We start from the raw sequence: 22,107 nt of genomic DNA on the forward strand, positions 1-22,107 counted from the left end.
AAAGTGACAGGAGGTGCACAAAGGTAAAGAGTGGAACACTAAATACTGATAGATTTGATACAGTTGGAGGCTTATGTGTAATTTTCTGTTAAATATGTTCCCTGCTTGTTTTCCTGATGCTGAAAAATGAATAACTTCTACATAAGGGCTATTTTGACTGGAAATCTATTAAATGAAAAGGTGGTCTCTGCACTTCCAATGGTGTGCTATTATGGCAAAATTCCAAACAGCTGGTGTCCTATACTTTAAACAGATATAATTCTTAAATAAATAGAACTCAGAATTAAGATTTCATTCTTCTTTTCACTTTAATTACACATAGCACCGTGGTTTAGTACAATTAAAAGAAATTATTTTGAGCTTTTAGCCCCAGTCAAAATATTATCATCTGTTTAGAACTCTGTAATGTCGACACGTCATTATCAACATTGGAATATTGATATAATAGCCATGCTGACTGTGAAAAATAGAAGATATGCACTAGCGTTGCACACATAAGAAATATTTAAAGTGATTAATCCTCATATATTATTAAACATATACAATCTGAGCAAACATACACTGTAAAAAATGGCTCGTCAGATCTACCTAAAAAAATTACTCCATGTGGTAACAAACAATTGAACTAGTTTTATTCAACTCAAAAAATTACACTGATTGAAGAGTTAAGTCATTCAAAGTATTTATGTAGGTTGAATAAAACTACCCTGCAATGGACTGGCGACCTGTCCAGGGTGTATCCTGCCCAATCCTATCCTCTTCCGCCCAATGACAGCTGGGATAGGCTCCAGCACCCCACCGCGACCCAGAAGGATAAGCGGTTTAGATGATGTATGTATGTATGTATGTATGTATGAATAAAACTAGTTCAGTTGTTTGTTACCACGTGAAGTATTTTTTAGGTAGATCTGATGAGCCATTTTTTACAATGTAAAAGCAAATGTAATTTTAAAAACCCATGCAAAGGCAGAAATTCTTATTCATCTGCCCCCTTCCAATTAGGATGGGCATTATTTAACCACATGAACCATGTGTCCTTAAAAACTCTGTTCAATTGTTCAACTGCTCCACAGCTCGGGGTACACAAGGAAAGCAAGGACAACAGACTGAACAACAAAACAACAAACATAGTGATCTACCTGATTGCTTACTTGGTCAATTTCCACTTAATACTATTTGAAAAGAAGACAACTTCATAAAAGTGATAATAAGTTTACATTAGCTCACAAACTGAAAATATAATTTGTTACTATTAATTATTACAGTTGGTGATGTAGAATCTGCAGTACACCCAGCCCTCCACACTGTCTCTGAAGGACACTGAACTCCTGCTGCCAGTCCCCTTCCCCAAGTGAATGAATCTGATGACTGTGAGCACGTTCAAAGAGTATTTAAAGAAAACTCAGTCAAAACTTGCTGACGAACGTTTCTTTTAAACATGTGAACTATTGTCATTATATCTTCATCACATCAGTAGAATACTGATTTTGCTGTTTTGAGGCCTAAACAGTGAGAAGGACCCTCTTTTGATGTTAATCCGTGAATAAAAACGTATGATGTGTAACATCAACCCGACAGTGTTGCTTTAAATAAATATGAAAAGATCACTAGCCCTACTACTGTTTTCTTTTCAGACTATAACTAGGTAAAATGAGTTGTCCTGGTGTGTGCTTTGAGGGAGACTATATCAGTATATCACTATATCATTACTTCTCTCGCAACTTTTTAAAAAGAAAGTAATTGTACACAGTTATTGTAATACTGTTAATTGGAAAAAGTATGAGAATCACTTTTTTCCTTCAAACAAACAGTTGAAATTAGTATTGTTTTAGAAAAATCTTTGTAAATACATGATGGAATGCATTTTGCTGCATTCATTATACTTACCTTTAGCCACTGGCTACATTACCTCTCAGCCTAAATCACTATGAAAAATGAGCTTGAGATTCATATGAGCTTGAAATGTTTAGATTTACACATACAAAAATGTGGTCGTATGTAAGAGAGCCATGATATTTATGTTAATATTCATTTTTGGGATTCATGTTGTGAATCGTTAGATAGCATTTAATGCTATAAATTGCATGTTATATAAATATGCTGAGTAGCTCTCAAAACTGAAAAAAAAATATATATAGTTAGCCCACCTTGGGTGCTGAAGTCAGCTTATTTTCTTTTAAAATTTTTCATTCCACCACAAACAGTACAGCAGTTACACTCCGGCGCCAAAGGAAAATTTGTATAAGAAGCTGGCAAATAAGAAGTTAACTTCAGTGAGGATACAAGCAGCTGCCAAGTGCTGATTCTGAATGGGCGAAACAACTACAGGGATGTTTATAGCTTCTAATTTGCACCAGTATTCAACTGTAGAGAGTCCTGGATTCCGCACTATGTAAGCGACTGAGCCAGATTAGAAAATTCCCTTTCATACTCATTTCAGCCAAAAGGTAAAAGCTGATTGTAAATGAACTTGTATAGCTCAGAGCTATAATAGCATATGTGCATGCCAAACACACATGTGGAACATATACTATACATATATCTTATACTTTTTACTTTTTTTAAATTATTTTATGTTTTCTAATAAAAATATAATAAAATAAAATGACTTTTGGCCTGTTATCTCTTTAACACGCACTGTTGTCTTTATGAGTAAATAATAAAATAATTTTAGCATTTCTTTTCTAATTCTGTATCTAAACTGTAGAATTACGATGCATATACAGCAATACGTCCTATCTTAAAATGTGCGTATTGTTACACCACTAGCAGTATGTATTTTTTTATGCTTGTTTCTTTTATGGTTACAGGCCCACACACAGACATTTTGGGGGCAGAAGCTCAATGAGGAAAAAAGGGCAATATGAACATGAATTAAACTTAATTCATTAAAATTTAATTTACTGTACACTGTAGTCACTCTTATAGACAGTGTAATCATGTTTCAGATAAAACCAACCATAGAGTTCTTCCAAAGGCAGCCAAAAGCACTAATGTGAATCTATGCGTGGATCTGAACCTCTGTTATCAACGACTAAAGCCGTGACATTATAGATTGCATTATTCACTCGTTATGTAGTATTTAGTCACAACTCTATTTAAAAGCTCCACAGAGTCTCGTAAAAGTCAGTGTTTTTACTATAATGAAAACGTAGTATAGCAAGTTATGATCACCCCTTATTGCCAATTCAAAATAACCATATTATAGGATGGGATGCTTTCTTACAGACATTATCAGCATTTTATTGGTGGGTTTTTCCAACGCTGTTGTGATGCGCAACGGGTGGGCCTTACTGAGGAGAACCACAGGCAGTTGTTACCGCACCAGAAGGGGTGTCCAAGAGCGATAAATCTCACAAAACCTAAATCAACACACCAGCTCTATTCCCAGGGTGAGGCTGAGCCTCATCTCACTGAAACTGATCTTGAAGAATGCCGGAGGCAATATAAAATACATTTCTCATACACACCAACCAAGAGGACACTGAGGGCAAAGGGGCAGGGGCTCAAGCCCCCCTTGAGCCCATTTATGCACGTGCCTGCATAGCTGTTATAGTGTTTGAACCTTTATGCTTAAAATATGTGTAATACATTGCAATCCCACTGTAATGTTTTACATCTCAGTTAAGTGATTTATTACTAATCTGTGGGGTATAATTTTACAGACTAAGCACCATCATATCTCAAGCACACCAGCTGTCTACTACGACAAACTTCACAGTAAGCATCTACAAGCTGTAACGTGATTCATTGTGCTCACCTGCTGGTGTCGGCTGAGGTGATGGCGATGAGTGGTGGGATGCGGAGCGCCAGAGTGGTGGGTCGGGGGATCTGCTCTGTCTCTTTGCGATCCCAGTCATTCTGATCGGCCTGTCGGAAGGCCAGCGGGGGCAGCTGTAGGTTTCTGGAGGACAGCCTACGGACCTGAATGGACTCCGTGCCAGAAGCAGGACCGGCCTCCGCTTCTGGGGTTTCTCGAGAAACATCAGACACCTTTGACAAAACACAGACAACCACAGAGTCTGGGATGACTTAGTGTGTCACAGCATGTAAAATGAAAAAACAGTGTAAAAAGAATGTGCTTTGATTTTGACTGCTACATGAACACAGCTTGGGTCAGGGGAAGGGGAGAGTAAGAGTGAGAGAGATTAAAGGAGACAGTGGGAGAGCGAGCAGCAAAAGCAGCATAAAGTTTGCTACACATAAGTAGCAAAGGTGTCCTGGCTAGAATATCTTCTCTTACTTAACGTTTACTTAACAGATGAGTATTGAAAAATATTTTTACTATTGAAGGAGAAAAGATTCGTAGCTCAGGTACCCTGATCTGTGCAAATTCACAGTGTTAGAGGTGCTTCACGGTCATTAAACTAGCTTAAACCTTATTGAAATACAATCAGAAGAAATGGCTATATCTTAAAGAGGTTATTCAAGTCTAGCTTGCTTCGTTTTTCACGTGTTTAATCCTTTTTTCCAGCAATTATGATTTCCTCTGTCAGTCATAACACACTTCAGTTCCCTGATATTGTCCTGACAGAGCGGATAAAACGGTCTGGTAGGCTGTAGTGCAACCTACCGGAGCAAAAAGCCACAAAAACATATCTAAATCATAGATATACAGCATTAACAAAGAGGCTAGGTAAAAATCGATGCAGGCAGCAGTTGAGACCATCTGTTTTTATATATATTTACGTGACAGTCTAGATTACTGTACAGGAAAAATACATCACTTGCACTCAAAGAAGACATAAAGACATAAATTAAACCTGAAAATAAAAAGGCTTAATATTATTGTTATTTGTATGTAACTGACACACTCATAAATGAAATCACCGTTAACTTTGTTACATTTGTGGTTAACAACTTTTTTGGTTAGAACAGGTTTAGATTAGCCATTATTATTATTATTATTATTATTATTATCATTATTATTATTATTGTTACTATTATTATTATGTGCAGTTAAGTCAATTCCGACTACCATACGGATAGTGTTTCTCCAGAATATCCTGTCTGTTTGGGTCTGAACGGGCTTCTGAATGGCTGGTTAATGATTCCTCTGATCATATCCACCCATCTTGTTGCTGGTTCCTTTCCCTCTTTTACCTTCAACTGTTCCAAGCATAACTGTCTTTTCCTATAAACAGGTTCTTCTCAGAATAAGTCCAAAATAAAACAGCTTTCATTTGATAATCTTGGATTCAAGTGAGCGGTGAGGCTTGATTTGGGTCAAGGACCCATTTGTTTGTTTTCTTTGCTGTCCAAGATTCTCTCTTCATCAGCACCACAGTTCAAAGGCATCAATATTCTTTGGTCCTGCTTTCAAATCCATAAAGAACCACAGAGGAGGTAATAGCCTGGTACAATTCTGGTCTCTGTTTGTAGTAACACATGATTAAATACATAGGAAGTGTGGCTGTCAAGCGATTTAAAAATGCAATCGCAATTAATCACATGACTTTGTGTAGTTAATCGAAATTAATCACAAATTTATTTTAGTTTTTGATGTGTTGAAATTTTACTCCAATGAAGGACTTGAAGTGCAATGAGGATATATTAAGAAGAGTGGACAAAATATGCTTTATAGAAATTTAAATGTAATAAAAATGTCCCTTAAATAAATATTTTCACGTTCCACTTTCAATGTTCCACTGCTTTGCTACTTGCATAAAATGTTTGGTGCACGCCTCACCATGATGTCTCTCCTCTGTTTTTATGGCAGTCAAAGCATGTGAATGCAGTTTTCATCGTTCAACAATATAACGGGCTGTATGATTCCCCAGCGGACTATAAAACGCTTTACATTCTTGACGTATGTAGTATGATTTGTTTTATCTGCTGAAAAGCGATACTTTTTTTTACATGACTGATGCCACAAAGGTCATGAAATAGGACCAGAGGGGTCCATCTACATTACAAGTCTGTCCCTGATTGGTCCAAAGCTCACCCCGATTGGTCTAAGAGCTGTTTACGACCCAAAAGTCACAAAGTTAGGGTTAGGGTTAGGGTTAGTTGCTACAGTGTTATAGCCTGGTAAAAAGTGATCCACCATTGAGACAGAAAATCCAGGGTTAGCTGGCTGGCTAAGAAAAAGCCCTGTTTCATGGGAGAGACCCCTGACAAGAGACAAGGAATCACAAGGGCTATATATACAAAGACTAACTAAACATGACTGGGGAACACTGATTGGGAAGGCAGAACTAAGGAGGAGACAGGGTGAAGAGAAGACAAAGCGGCAGTGGAGCTAGAGACAAACAAGGCAGACGACAGTGTGTAAGATACAGAGGGAGGTGGAGTTTGACCAGGCAAACAATGACAGAGTGCTGAAAATAAGGTTTAATTACTGTCAATCAAAGAGAGATAAAAATGCTGGTCATATTTATGGGTGCTTAAACAGGATCCAGGTTACATGTAGGCTGTAATTAATTTATAATGGACTAAGAGATATGAGTCTCATCATGTTTGACAGTTAATAATAAAAGTATGATCAAAGGGAAAAGCTTGATGGTTCGGCTCAATTCCCAGTTTAAATCAATAATTTTCCTTTATGACAGAAAAAAAACTCAAGAGACAAGAAGCAGGATTTTAATTTCATTGTACTAATCCAACTGTCCCATTACCACGTTCACAAAGAGAAATGTTTAAATGTTCAAACTATATTTTTACTCTGCAATGAAAAGCTAATTATCATTATCAAATTGGCATCAACTTATCACTGCAGTCTTGCACTGCCTACAGCAACACAGTGTAGCTTTACTGACGCACCACAAACATATGGGATCCAGCAATGCTTACAAATAAATGCTTGTGTAATTTTTAAGACACTGAGTGTGTTTGCATGCACTTAATAATCTGATAACTGCAGAAAATTAGATTTTGTAAGTAATCCGATCAACGTGTTTATTTGCACTTGAGTAACCTGATAATGTGAATACTTTGTGTCTACAGTCAGACAGTATTCGCATTTCTGCTTTGCAACAAGTCAATAAACTCACAGAAGAAGACGTGACGTAACGCAAACTCAAACTTCATGCCACGGTTGTTTAAAAAAAAAACATTGCGCCACTTTACCTAACAACATGAACATAGATCATCGAGAAAATAAAGAATATTTAAATCCCTCATTTCATCAAGCATGTAGGATTTCTTAATCGGATTTCTAGATCGGAGTATGCTGTTTACATGGCCATTTGAATAATCAGAGAACTGCAGAAATCCGATTATGATTGTATTATTGAGTACATGTAAATGCGCTCACTGTCATTATGTATGGAACATGCGAGTACACCAGAGGTAGACACTGCCTATTACCGGCCACAGCATTTCACATTTTGGCCACTACAAAAGCAGAGTCTGTGACCTAAGTGGCAATATGCCATGAATTTGTTTTGCATTTTTTAATTTAACAAACCAGTCAGGTAATTATGCACACATTCACAAATATTCAGTATTAATCATTACTTTTCATTCTCCCACATGAGATCCAGAGCCTGTTTGGTCAGGCACAGAGCTAACTGCATCTCGCCAACTAGTGTTAACGTTACCACTGTGAAAGTTAACATGACAGCAAGTGACAACTTCTAGACCTTCTAGAATTCTGAGCCTTTCTTCGTACCCTGTCACAACGGCTGGGTTGTTAAAATATTGATTTAAAATCCGTGTCACTGCTGAGAGTAACAAAGAATTGGATAGCAATGATGACTTACAAGAATGACTATATCAGGAAAAAACAAGGATCTCTTTGTGTCACTGCCTGTTTTGATTGGTATAATGAAAAAAATGAAAGTAGTGTTTTTGGTACTGAAGCAGGCGTTTCTCATTTTAACTTTTAAACATCAAGAAGTTATTCAATAATAAACAATACACTGTAATTAGTTCTTCATACACATACCTGCAACTAAATGTATTATATTTTTGAAAACATTGATTCAAACTATTTGAATGGCAGTGCAGCTGCAAATAGTCCACAATACAGCTGTCACTATCAGCAACTATTCTGATGACTAATAGAGTAATCTGGGATTGCTTTTTAAAGGGCAAACAATAGTCATGGACTTAACTACTTAAGATACATTTTACACACATTATGTAGCAAAAAAGTATGTCCACAAAGCTCTTACTGTAAGAGACCAGTCTGAGAATTTAAAATATGCATCATCACTGTCAACTACTCTACGTCTTCATCAAGAAGGTACATTTTATTTATATTTTTTTTAATTGAGTAATTTTAATTGAGTCATTGTGACAGCCCTAGTCCACATTCAGTACTGTGTAAAAGTTAGGGGAAAAAAAAACATATTTAACAGACAACACAGAACCCTTCACAACTAAATCCAATTCTTCAGTATTTATTATGTCCACCATTTGTCTTTATTACAGCTTCCATTTTTTTTTCAAAAGACTTGCTTTCAGTTTTTTGAAGAAACCTACAGGAATATTTTTCACACCTCCAAAGTTCAGTCTTAGAAGTTGCTTCCATGCTTCTCACAATCCAAGTAATCCCAAACACATTCAGTGATGTTGAGGTCTGGACTCTTGCTCTGAGAACACCAGCAGCTTCTCTGCTTGATTTGCATTTTTTTTCTTTTTGTCTGTTTCCTTTTCTCAGTAACAGCTTCTTGACAGCTACACATCCTTTCAGACTCATAGTGTTGAGTTGCCTTCACACAGTGAAAGGATGGACAGAAACACCTATGGATGTTTTCAGATTTGGTGACAGGTTTGGTGGTACACCAGAACTTGCATAGTTCCATAAGTCCAGTTTTCTCTGTATCTTTTGATCCTCTCTTCAGACTCCAGATTTGGAATTCTCCTATTTTTTTCCCTATTTTCCGTTGATCTTCGCCTTCCAAGCTGTTTTGATTGAAGTTAAATAAATGAGGGGTGGTCTCTTTTTGCAATCGAGTCCAATCTACTGACAAAGTGAAACTCAGGTGGTAGAGAAGATAGAGTATGTGCAGAGATATACATTTTTATATTTGAAAAACCTCAAGCCTACGGCCCCAACTTAATGTGTGGATTTACTTGGCCTACTGTGTGTTTACTCTTCTAGAACTTGTGCCATGAGGGACACTGATGTTTGTGAAGCACTTCACTTAGACTTTTTCCCACAGGGGTGGTTTAATGCTGCAGAGAGATGTGGAAATGCCACGTGGAAAAGCAGAGGAACTGAACTGCTGCGCCAAGCAGCTCCCAAGCTGCTATTTCATTTTGGTAAACAGTCAATCAAAATAAACTCTAAACTAATGACGCAACAGAAAATCACGGCACTGCTAATTTGAAAATCTAAAGCTGTCAGTTACACCAGTGACGATATCTACAAAAATGATTTTAGACAGAAAATATTCCACCACCCATGCTCCCTAATGGGGTAATTATGCGTTGTGTTATATCTCATTATGTGTTGCATTCATTGTATACAGATGCAAAATAAACACACCAAAAATGTCCATCATTTTGCTATTGTATCTCTTACTTTTGCTGTTTTTCGTTTTGCAACGAGGCTCTAATGCACAATTCATTATTTATATGATTAGCCTGAGTCATCCTGTGAAAGCTTGGGGACATGCTGAAAGCAGAGTCCCCGACATAATGCACTAAGGGGGTCATTTATAGTCAAAGCACACTCGCAGACCCAGGGAACATAAAATGTGGCCATGTGGATACACAGGAAAGGAAATTAGAGAAGGAAGCACGGTGGGTTGGCTGTGGCTTGAATGAACCGGTACAGTATTATACAAACACTTACAACATGACAGAACGGAATCTTTGATTAGGCAAGAGCGAGAGCCACATGGGGGGCTGTATATTGGAAACAGGTTTCTGTAAAAGTTTTTTTTCTACAGTGCATTCTGTGCAGAACAAAACAAACCAAACATTTTACCCAAACATAATGACCTGATACTGGGGACATTACTAATTTCAGCATCTACATTTGACAAATTAGGACTGCACAATATGTTGATTTTCAGTCATCATGTTCCAGTTAATGGCCTAAAAATGACCTACTGAAAAGAAAATGAACTATTAGATATTTTATAAAAAAAAGCCTCCAACTAAATGGCTCTGAGATACAGCACCATCTACATGAATACATTTTAGCTGGGCAGCTTTAATGGGAAATGTCAATGATCTTTCCTAATTTCTGCGTAAAAAGGTTTTTCAGAGTGGTCTGAAAAGCAGAAAGTCAGAATTGTTTGTAGTGGTGGTGTTCAAACATCAGACATGTGGAGTGTTCAAAGCATTCTTAATGCTACTTTACAGAAGACTCTGACATGTAACAGTTAAATTCTTACAAAATTACAATGCAGCATTCTTATTCTATTGCATACACACATACACACACACAGATTATCTATCTATCACTTATCCTCCTGGGTCAAGGGGTGTGCTGGAGCCTATCCCAGCATTCACTGGACAGTAAATAACAAACACACCGGAACACTCGGAGAAAACCCACACAGACACAGGGAGAACATGCAAACTGCACACAGAGAGGACCCTGGTCGCCCGGCAGGGAAATCAACCCCACTTCATTTTGCTGTGAGGCAAGAGCGCTACCTGCTGCCCCACCGCGCAGCTCAATTAATTAAGTTATTTAACTTTTGAAGACACCAAAACTTTTTAGTATAAAACTACTCTGAATGTAAAAACACACATGACTGTGCAGGTTCCCTCAACACTGAGAACCCAGATGTAGACGAAAAAGATGGAACACATTACCCTGGTTCTAGCCTCTCTCCACTGGCTCCTCATACGCTTAATTCCAGATCCATTTAAATCCATTCTATTAATTGATTTCAAACCTCTTGATGGCCTGGCCATTGCTTATATCGCTGACCTACTCTCCTTTAACTCTGGCTCAAGATCACTCAATACTGCCAATCAATCGCTCTTGGCTGTTCAAGGCTGTCTCAGTTAAAGCTCAGAGGAGCCTTTGCAGTGCCAAGAGCACAGCATTAAATTCACCCCTTCCACATCAGCTCTTAAATCTCAGCTCAAAGCTCATCTCTGCTCTTTAGCATTCAAAGGTGTTTAAAGTCAATCTGACATCAAAGCATACATTTTTTTACCTTGTTAGTTCATGTGTCTGGTCATACCAAACATGATTCATGGTCTCATCTCATTTAAAAGACAAAATTCTTGCTTTTAACCATTAATTTTTCAATACAGCTTTTTTTCATACTTTAAGGAAATACCAAAACCTTAATATGTAGTAGCCACATGTCTGTTTAAGTATTTTCAGCAGGCTGTCATTTCAGCGCACCTCGCACACAAAATTGGATGCATAAGAAACACAACTGCCTAGGGGTTCCATGTAATATTTGCAGTTCCATGTATTACTCCACAGTCCACAGAGTAAACAACCTCAATATTAATACAGTTCAATTATCCCATCACACTCGCAACTGCACTCACACATAGGCAACGACATCTGAGACACTAAGAAATCCTGATTTGGTGAGGAATTAATGCCTCTATCAATGCAGGGTATGTAATAAGAAACTATACAAATGTTGTGCATCAAGAAGGTACTGGCAACAACTTATGCAAATATACAAATGGCCCTTTAAGGTATTTCAGACTCAGAGGAAACTGGATGAACCTGTTGTATAAAGGGCACAACAGATGGCTAGAACAGAATGTGCAGAGAGAGTCTTGTCCTTATTCACAAAGACACAGATACAGGATGCTCACCACGTCTGAGTGCCACAGGTGATGATGTGCATGACTATGTCATGTCAATGAAACAGACGATATTAATAGAAGTTTCAATCAGTGAATGATCTCAGTTTCTTGAAATAGAACAAGAGTGACACAGACAGCACAGGTGACGCAAGCACAAACAGTCTGCTATTCTATGATTAGGTGAAGACACTGTGGGCTAGATCTACGTACGAGTGCAGGTACAGCGCAAAACATGCCTTCATCCGGGCGCAATATGTGTTCACCATGTGGCAAAAATTACTGTTTGATTTACTAAGGCTGGCTTCACACAGTGAAACTTTCATGTAACTTTGGCTTGGTCAAAACCTACATAAAACTAAATTGCATTTGAGTTGCACATTGTAACACATCCTGCAACTCATTTGCAAAACTCACAAAAACACACACGAAGTTTCATGAAGCAACCAATGAAAATGGCATAACATACAACTTTCACGAGATCGCTGGACAAGAAAACAAAACTGAAGATGAAGATCGGACCGTTGAAAAGGAGATCCCTCCCCTCAATAACTCAAGGTTGGTAGTTTTTCATTTTGTCAGTTTCATGAGTCGTAACAAGTGTGAGTTTCTCAACCATCTGCATTAACTAGCCAACTAATGGTAACAGCTGTTTAAACAGCTGCTTGTGACAGCGTTTATTGTTCTTTAGCCTACTGTTTTCATGATTTACATGGCTTAGCTAATAATTTTCTTCTCGCTTCACTCATTTCACATAGTGCTCAGATTAATTTGTGATCCAAAATCTGAAAATTATTACAGAATGAGAGACTGAGACGTTATGAACCTGAATGTGTTGCGTGTGACTTTTATTGTTTTTAATTTGCATGAAGGTTTCACCATGTAAAGCCAGCCTAAGGCTATGCAGAGGACGACAAATTGCACACAGGACACCTAGTAGCTGCACTCCAGTGAGGCGCAGGGTTTGGATAGTGCAGTGAAACAGTGGAGCCATTAACAAGCTCAACAAAAGAGACAAAGAAAGGTTAATGATGAAGAGATTGCCATGTTGATAAATAAAGTTTTTCCATCCAAAACATTACAGAGGAATGTGAATCTACTCCTGATAAAACACTGAATTTACGAACAATGACATGGACTGCAAGCTCATATTGCAGCCACATCATGATACTGTGCTGTCTCACATACGTACATCTAATGTTCAGATTTTAAATAATGTTATTTTGATGGTAAATATCTTTTGGCGTGTCTTTGGGGCTCATACCTCCATGTAGTTGCTTTGACTGTTTCTACTGTTAAATGAAGCTCCTCATCAACAGACTTTTGAGATACAAATGCAAATTCTATAAGGAGGACAAAATCCATGCAAAACCGACCACGATGACTTTCTCAGGTATTTCGCTATCAGCTGCGTTTTCAAAATCTCCCCCGTTTTCTATGCATCCACCCACATTGTGCTCTTTTTAGACCTCACAATGTAGCTGTTAGTTTATCTGTTAGTTTATCTGTTAGTTTATCTGTTAGTTTATCCGAGCAGTGACTGATGTATTACGCACATGATGTTCTTACTGCTGGTGCTGTATGTAGACCAATGTAGCTGTTAGCTTATCTGCATATTTTCATCAAATAGAAGAAACAGAAAAATATAGCACTCTGTGTAAAGTAATGAAATTAAACACGATGTTGGAACATTGCTGTGAGGATTTGATTGCATTCAGCCACAAGAGTATTAGTGAAGTCAAGTACTGATGTTGGATGATTAGTACTGGATCCACTCCAACTCATCCTAAAGTTATTGGATGGAGCTCCATCACTGCAGAGAACACAGTTCCACTGCTCCACAGCCCAATGCTGGGCGACTTTATACCCTTCTAGCCGGCGCTTAGCTAGGATCCTGTGCAAGAGCTCCAGACCTTCCTGTTCTATTGGCAATGCTTTTCTATGGACATTTTACAAGATGTGTGTGCACAGTTGAACATCTGTATCAGCGATGGGTTCACCTTAAAACAGATTTTAATAATTAGAAGGTGCATCTGAATACTTTTAGACATACAGTGCATATAGAAAGACATAAAGTCATATGTTTTCATCTATGGCATTACCCTGTTCCAGAGTCCCTGTCTGGCCCCAGGTGCCAGAAATAAAATGTGGCTTATTTGTAATCTTTGAGGTCCGACTATACTTACATTTACTCTGTTACTCTCTGTTCTAACATTTGCCCTGTCATGGCAAGATCATGAGTTCAATCCCCAGCGAATCCATAGCAACCGTGGCCGGAAGTCCTAGAGAGCACCTCGCTCTCTCTAGGTGGGTAGCATGGTCCGGCCTCTACCCCCAACCACTCAGCACAATGCTAGCCACTGTGAGCAGACATAACACAATTGGCAGTTAGCGTTTCTCTCTAAGTGTGTTGAGCTGACATTATTTTAGCAGCAGTTCAAAAAGATGTGGTGACTACTTTCAAGAGTCTCAGAAGAAGCCTATGCTAGACTTCCAGCTTGGTAGTAACATGTGATGGGGGCACTAGATGTGACACAAATGGGGAGCAAACTGAGGAAAAATAAATGAATAGTAAATAAATAGTTTTCTCAGTAATTTTTAAGACATTGATGTTCCTCTGACACTGTGTTTCCCATATGAAATGATTCAACGAAGCTTAATTCAGGCCTGGGATGGGGACTCAAAACTCATTAAAAAAACGCTCATAGAGTCAGGCTCACTCACCATGTGTGTTCAGCAGTGATGGTACACATAGCAAAGATTTCGTACCCAACGGATGACTAACAAGTGCTTTCATAACAGTGTCAGTTACAGACATGTTTAAGGCAATGACTAAGCCTAAATCTGTGGAATATTTGAAATATTTGAAATGACTTTAACATCAGAAGAATATAAAAGCAGCCATTAGTTTAATGTGGCCCTCAAGTAGCGCCATAAAGAACAAATTTACATTTTAATTACATGAAGTAAGCACTGGTACAGCATTTCCGAAATCATGACCTAATTAGAGGAGTAAATGAACAAAGCCAGGAAAACAGATACACTTCTTAAAAGAACATAGGTTCATCTGGGAGATCTCAATAACACCGCATTTCTACAAACTCCAACCATTATGTATCATAAGGAAGTAAACAGCACTGTTTTTTTCTTAGTTTAAAGCCATTAGACGATTACTATATTAGGGATACATAAGCCTCATGGTTTTGCAGCTTCTCATCTTGCTTGAAAAGTTGCTCCATTAAAATCCAGTCAAATTACACTTGGCTCTATATCTTCAGGTGTCACAATTTGCTCTTCTTGTTTGTTTTCAGGCTGCAAGCGAACAGAATTTTAGAGCTGCTTTTTTCTGCAAAAGAGATATATTGTTCTGGGAGTTAAGCTCTGGGAGTTGTAATGAATGATGTAATAAATGTTCAAGCGTGAAGAAAGAAAATGTATTATTATAAGCATTATTGCACTGTAAATTTACAATATTATCTGCAATATGTCTTGTCAGTTGTAAGAAAGGATGGATGGGAATATGAAAAAAGAGAAAAAAGAGCTTTATGCACTTTATGCACACTGCCTGATGTGTAATACTGGAGGATCTCAAACAAAGCCACTAAAGGTTCACACTCCATGTAAAAGCTCACACATGGAAACAACATTAGTGAGGATGCAGACTACATTTGAGACTGGAGTAAAATCCACTGAGCTTGTGTAGGTTAATATTCTGCTGTGGTCAGTGAAGGTGCATTACATAACTGCATTCACATCTCACATTTTTAGGGACTCAAAAGTAAATGGACAAACCAACAGTCATAAATTAAACTGTCATTTTTAATACTTTGTTGTAAACCCCTTGTAGTCAATGACTGCCTAAAGTCTGAAGCCCACAGACACTACCAGATACCAGGTTTCTTCCATAGTGATGCTCTGCCTTCAGTAAGTGAAATGTATGCTCGATTAGATTGAGGTCAAGTGACTGACTTGGCCATTGCAGAACATTCCACCTCTTTGCCTTTAAAAAGTCTTGGGTCGCTATCACAGTATGCTTCGGGTCATTGTCCATTTGCACCATAAAAAAGCACTGTCCCAGTCAGCTTTGAAGTATTTGGCTTTATGAGCAGATGATAAAGCCCTACACTTCAGAATCCATCCTGCTGCTTTTGTCAGCATTCACATCATCAAAAAATAGAAAGAAGCCAGTTCCATTGGCAGCCATACATGTCCACACCATAACACTACTTCTACCATGCTTGACAGGTGAAGTGGTATGTTCTTCTCTATTCTCTTCCCATCGTTCTGGTACCAAATGATCTTTGTCTCGTTGTTCCAGAACTCTACAGGCTTATTCAGATGTTTTTTTGTCAAATCCCCTCAGCATTTAATCTGGTGACGTCTTCTCTTTTTAAATAATCTTGACTGAACACAAAGCGGATAGAAACTAAAAATGCTGTTAAAACCAATAAGCATTTTAGACAGTTACTCTCACACTGACCTACAGATATGTAAAATTACTATGTTTAGCAGACACTATACCGTTTCAAAAGTTTTTAAATAACACAAAAGGGGGGGGGCAAGAATGTAACAATAACTGGATGACTTTGGCCACATATTTTTTACTTAACAACCAGATTTTAGACATGCAGTGCCAGGCAGATATAATTTCATGAATGTTTACAAATGTTTGTCCATTTTCAAATAAGAAATGCCATTGAAACATAACGCACAACAATTATGTTTCCCACAAGTGTGTTCATCTCATCTTGAAAAAACCTTCTCCCTTATACCCATCTGAGCAAAGCAAAGTAACATACCATATCCTTATATCCTGTGTTTTGTTGCTTTTAGTAGGGCTATCAAAGTTAATGCTTTAGTAAGGTGTGATATGATAATATGATACACTATTAATTTTAACAATTCACTTAACATTGTTCTTTCATAGTTTGGTTCTTCAACAATCCATAGTAGTCCATAGAGCATTGCACAATCACATTGCATTGGAACCAATGACTGCAGACGTATACCTCTCATTAGCACCAGGTGTTTCTTGTTTCCCCTCAATGTATTTATATCCCTGTGTTTGCTCAGTCCTTTTGTCTTGCACTGTCGATTAATTTGTCTTCCTTTGGGTTTTGTTTTGTTGTGCTCTGTGTGTTTGTTTTCCCTCTGTTTTGTTTCATGATGGGCTCTATGTACCTCAGCAAGTGCAAGTTTGCCAACTGACTTGGAAAACTGAACAATTCTAGCCAGGACTCAAAAATTACAATTTTTCAAAAAAGGGCTACTGACCTTGACATTGTACCATGAAAGTCAGTTGGGATATTCTTTATGATGCAATACCTAGACACTCTCATAAAAGCATGTCAAAATACAAGTTTTTTTTTTTTATTTTTGGCTGTGAAGCTTGCAGAAAAAAAGTTCTTCAGTGAGTTGAGTACTTGAGTAAAGAAGAGGCCTTATTTGGCAACATGTTTTTTATTGTAAAGTTCTCAAACATAAAATCATGCCAAACTATTTTATTTAGAATTTTATGAAGTAAATTAATGTTTTTTATAGTTTTCTTAATCAACATATATGGATGGATGGTTGCACCACCTGACATTTTTTAATTTTGGAGGCAAAAAGAAACTAAAATGAATTTTACATGCACTAAAAATTGTTTCACATGAAAGAGGTACTGCTCAGTAATTTGATAGGTCATGTATTTATTAAATTATGTTTTGGGAAAATAATGGACTTGGACACAAAAAGTCTTGTCAATGACTTTGAACATCACCTGTCAAACTACATGAGTTGATGATTCTAAGTGAAAATAAGTGAACACATCCTCTACAGAAAACATACTTACATTAATGTTAGTGCTCAACTTTTTTATCTGCTGAATGTAACATATTGAAAAAAATAAAATACATCTTACAAAATACATAAAATATAAAATGTGCCATATTTTTTTCATATATTTTTAATATATCGTTTTTTTCCACCAATATGTTAAATTCAACAAATAAATTGGGTCAAATTTGAGTAAACGTAATTAATTATTTTGATTGTTTGACAGCCTTATTTACCTTTTGTTCTTTAAAACCCTATTGATTAGTAATGCACACTGTTCATTGGGTAAATATGACGGCCTACCTTTGTTTTACAATGCTCTGTGCGACATAACACACTGACATAATAGCTTCGCGTATCGATTTAGCAAACCAATTACTGGGTTTAGAAATCTCTTTCCTGCGTTAGTGTGAAATAAATCAGCTTCCTTTACAAAACACCTCAATACCTGCTGTCAGAGCATGTACTGGTGACAGCCTGTGCTGCTTTGTACAGATATTACTGTAGCTATATATTAAAGCCCATCTCTTGAGGCTTTGTTAGCTACAGCTGACAAGTAAGATCGCCCGGAGTCAACTGATAAATGTGGCAGCATTTCCTTAAGGTCCATTTTTTTTATAATCAATTTTTAGCCAAGATTCTTTTCACGTACTCGTTCACACACGTAATTTGCTTTTGAATTACAAACCTCTACGCAAGCGTATGAATAAGAGATGATCCATAATTGAAGTGAGCGAAATGAAAGCACTGCTGCACCTGCTGCACTGTTGGTGTTTATTGTTGCTTTGAGCTAGGTCATTCTAAGTGGCAGACTCAGCTAAGTTGAATTTATGGGCACTCTTAAGTAGGTCACGCTCATCTTCTCTCTCAGCTATGAAACAGTACGAGCAGAGCTTTGTTTATCCTTGGGGAGAGGGCAGGCAGGAGTATTGGTCTGTTAAAATGAGAAAACCTGTTCCAAGTAACTGAAACATACATCCTTATAAAGGCTTGTTTTTAATTGGGGCCAAAGAAATATGGAAATGTTGCAACTGAGAGCAGTATGTGTTTCAAAGAGCTAAACATTCAGATTAGGGCTGCAACAAACGACTAATTTGATAGTCGAATAATCTATCGATTATTAAAACTTACTATGAATCACTAAATAACCAAATAACAGTTTTCTTTTAATCAAGTAAATAAAAAAAAACAATCTAAATTGCAACTCTAAAACGGTCCTCTGGTCATATCACTCATTCTTAGCCCACTTCCATCACTTATTATATAAAGCGATTTAAGATGCTGTATTTTCCTAAACTAAACACAATTAGGCACAGGGTCATAAAAAAGGATTGAGGAAGTGAGTGTTTAATGCTGATGGTGCTGGGAGTGGATGAAGGAAACATAGTGAGAGCCACTGTGCTGAGCCTGCCCTTCTCTGACAAGGCGAAGCAGCTGTGTGGCATTTCAGCAGAAGCCTGCTGCAACTGGCCGGCATAAGCCCATTATTGCAGTAGCCTCAGTAGCCTCCAAAAAACATCTCATCCAGGCAGCCGTCAAAGCCGCAGCCTAATGCTCTACAGCGGTGACAAAGCAATGCTTGTGACAGCCAAAGGGAGCATAAGTCTGTCAAAATAATAGTGACAGCATTAAGATTAGTCCTGTCAGGACTACAGAGAAGAAATCTAGCATAATGGAATCACTCCAACGAGCTATGGAATAGGTTAAATATGAATTTAATATTACAAAATCATTTTGATGTTTAGGTAAAATCTACATAGAAAACAGAATCGATGAACTGTAAATATTTAAAAATACTTTTCCAACATTCTCTGGTGGTTATTTATCAGAACTATGCTTTTAAACTTCAAAAGAATTTTTCCAAAACTTCTGTATAATTCAGAAGATCCAATAAGATGTAAACAAAGTCATTCAGAGTGATCTGATATGAAATGTTGCACTGCAGTGAAATTTACTGACTCTGATTTATTTTTTATTTACAGAGGTGGAACCAGGGGTCACAATGTCAATGCAAACAAAGTGAGGGGAAATAAGTGAGGGGAAGTGAGGGGAAACAAGTATTCAACAACTTTTGTTTTTGTTATTAGATGTACTTAAATGTGCTTATATCCACTTTCTATTTACACAGATATACGGCAATAGGCTACGCAAAATGTGAGGGTATATGATACTTATTCATAAAGTCACTATGGCAGTGATTAGTGCACCAGTGTGTTTTTAATGCTATGTTATTTTCACCTGTGGCAAGAGCCAATCCAAATCAACATGTAAATAAAGTCATACATATTAAAGACTCATGCCGAATGAAGTTCCGCTTGGCTGCCAAAACGGATACAATGAAAGAAACGAAACAAAGAAACAAAGAAAATCAAAATCAGAAACAGAGCTACATATTTTAAGGAATGAAGTGCTGACAAATGAAAATAAATTGTTTGGTTAAGATGCTGTTAACTTTTATTTAAAAAACAATGTTTCTTTATCAGAAAAAGTTGTTGATACTAGACAAAATGATGTATATGCATATAAAAATTGAATTATGGCACAACATCAAAATTTTAATCCTAGGAATTATCTTTTAGCATGTAATATTTCATTTTTCATTAGTCAGAACTCAAACCTTTTCCCAGTTTATTATAATTGCAGTAACAATTTTTACTATCATGAATTCAAGTTTAATGTGGTCATTTTTTCCCCACACAATTAAATTTAAATCGACATGCTGAAATTCTAATTACTGATTCAGCTTTTATTTGCTATTTTTCTTTATATTAGGACTTCAATTTGCACATGTGAAAACTGAAACTGCACTAATAATAATTAAATGTCAATGAGGAAAAATTCAGATTTTACTTGAAAGAAGTGAATTTTCACAAGTAAAATGTCATTTGCACATGTGTAAATTGAATTTCTTTGCAAAATCCATTCTAAACTGAAAAATAGTATTAGAAGTTGAAACTGCTTGCATAGAGATGCACGTCTAAAAGTTGCATATAAGCATTCTGACAAATGAGAACTCTTTTGGAACAACGTACTGTGGTTAGACGAAACAAAAACAGAACACTTCCCAAGAACTGATCTCAAGAACACCTGACACCCAGTGAAGTACAGAGGTGGGAGCATCATGATATACGTCAACAAAAGGAAACATGAATGTAGCGATGTACCAGGATACGTTAGAGGAGAATTTAATCTCATCGGCCAGAAGAATTAGACCAAGAATGTTTCAACAAAAATGACCTCAAAAATACAGCTAAAATAACTAAAGACTGGTTTAAAAACTGAAGTGTTTGCAAGGACCAGCCTTCTCCTGACTTGAATCCCATTGATATCTATGGAGGATCCTTCGTAACACTGGGGAATTGAAGACGGTTTGCCAAGAGGAATGGGCCAAAATTCAACAATAATGCTGCAAAAAGCTGAAAGAACAAAGCATTTCCGAAGAGTTTTCTCATTATCAAGTGTGTGAACATGAGCACGTAAGCATCAAACTGACATCATCATCACACAGCTTCATCATTATGCAAAAACTTATCTCCTACGCCATCAAAGCGGTCACACTTTGCCTGCAAAAATAGGCAGTGCCCTTTTAATTAAACAGAAATGCACTGGGCCTTTTAACAGAGACGTGCGAGAAAACAGCTGATTAGAAAAAGCAATGGCACACTGCTCTAATGCTGAATACTTTTAGAAAAATGAGCTGTATATAGAAAGTTAGCAGAAATGGTGCAATCAAGCATGCAAAAGAAACATCAAGACTGCTAAAGAGTCACAACTGCTCTTTGCTTACGCCACTTTCTGCCCTTGAAAAACCACTGTCACAAACAAAGCGTCTTGAGCATGCTGCAGAAAGCTCTTCCCCCATTTTCCCCAAAATGGTAAAATTTCAGTCGCATGATTACAAAAGCATTTCAAGGCGGTCCTATGCTAATATATTCATAGCCTTTGCTGGTGGTGCTATGTGCCCTCATTTACTGGCATTACAAACATTGATTTGAAACTACACTGCTGGACATCAGAGATTCTAATGTGGTCTGACAGGTCACCAGAGAGTGCACAGTGAGCGAGCGTGGTAAGAGTGAGCTGTGTGTGTTGAACTTGCGCCCTCTGTCACATCGAGCTCTACAGCTCTACAGCTATGTACGCTGAGCATGGACCCACTAAACATACATTCAAAATACAAACAGCATAGTTTAATTAAACAAACAGCTTAACAATTTATTTATGCTCTTGTTTGTCTATGTTTTTTTTAACAGCATAGACAAAAAGCAGATTCCTGAACTCTCTGAAATAACGGTATGAAACTGTCACTGGGGCAGTACCCCTCAAGGGTACATCTCAGTACCTTTAGTCAGGGAACATAATTGTACCATAATCCACTGAAATTATATTTTCTAAGTGGTACTGACTCCACATCTAGTCTCCAGACTTTTTAGTTTATTGTTCTCTTTTAAAACATTAGGTTATAGAAAGGTACAAATGTGTTCTTTTCACCTGGTAAAAAACTAATTTAAGGTACACAATTGGACCTTAAAACCACTGTTGTACCTTTAAAGTACATTTACATTGTTTGTCCCTTAATGAACAAAAAATATACCTGCACAGAACCTT

At 37.3% G+C, this 22,107-nt stretch overlaps 1 protein-coding gene across 1 annotated transcript in view; it reads right to left on the minus strand.

Annotated features, from left to right (window-relative positions):
• The window catches only part of LOC118824256 (cAMP-specific 3',5'-cyclic phosphodiesterase 4D-like), a 268,709-nt gene that overhangs the window by 226,591 nt on the left and 20,011 nt on the right, over positions 1-22,107 (minus strand). The window contains exon 3 of the mRNA XM_036594261.1: positions 3,761-3,993. Within this exon, the coding sequence (XP_036450154.1) occupies positions 3,761-3,993 (233 nt within the window). The remainder of the gene's footprint in view (positions 1-3,760; positions 3,994-22,107) is intronic.

Source organism: Colossoma macropomum, unplaced genomic scaffold, assembly GCF_904425465.1.
Source record: "Colossoma macropomum unplaced genomic scaffold, Colossoma_macropomum, whole genome shotgun sequence".
Classification (NCBI taxonomy): domain Eukaryota; kingdom Metazoa; phylum Chordata; class Actinopteri; order Characiformes; family Serrasalmidae; genus Colossoma; species Colossoma macropomum.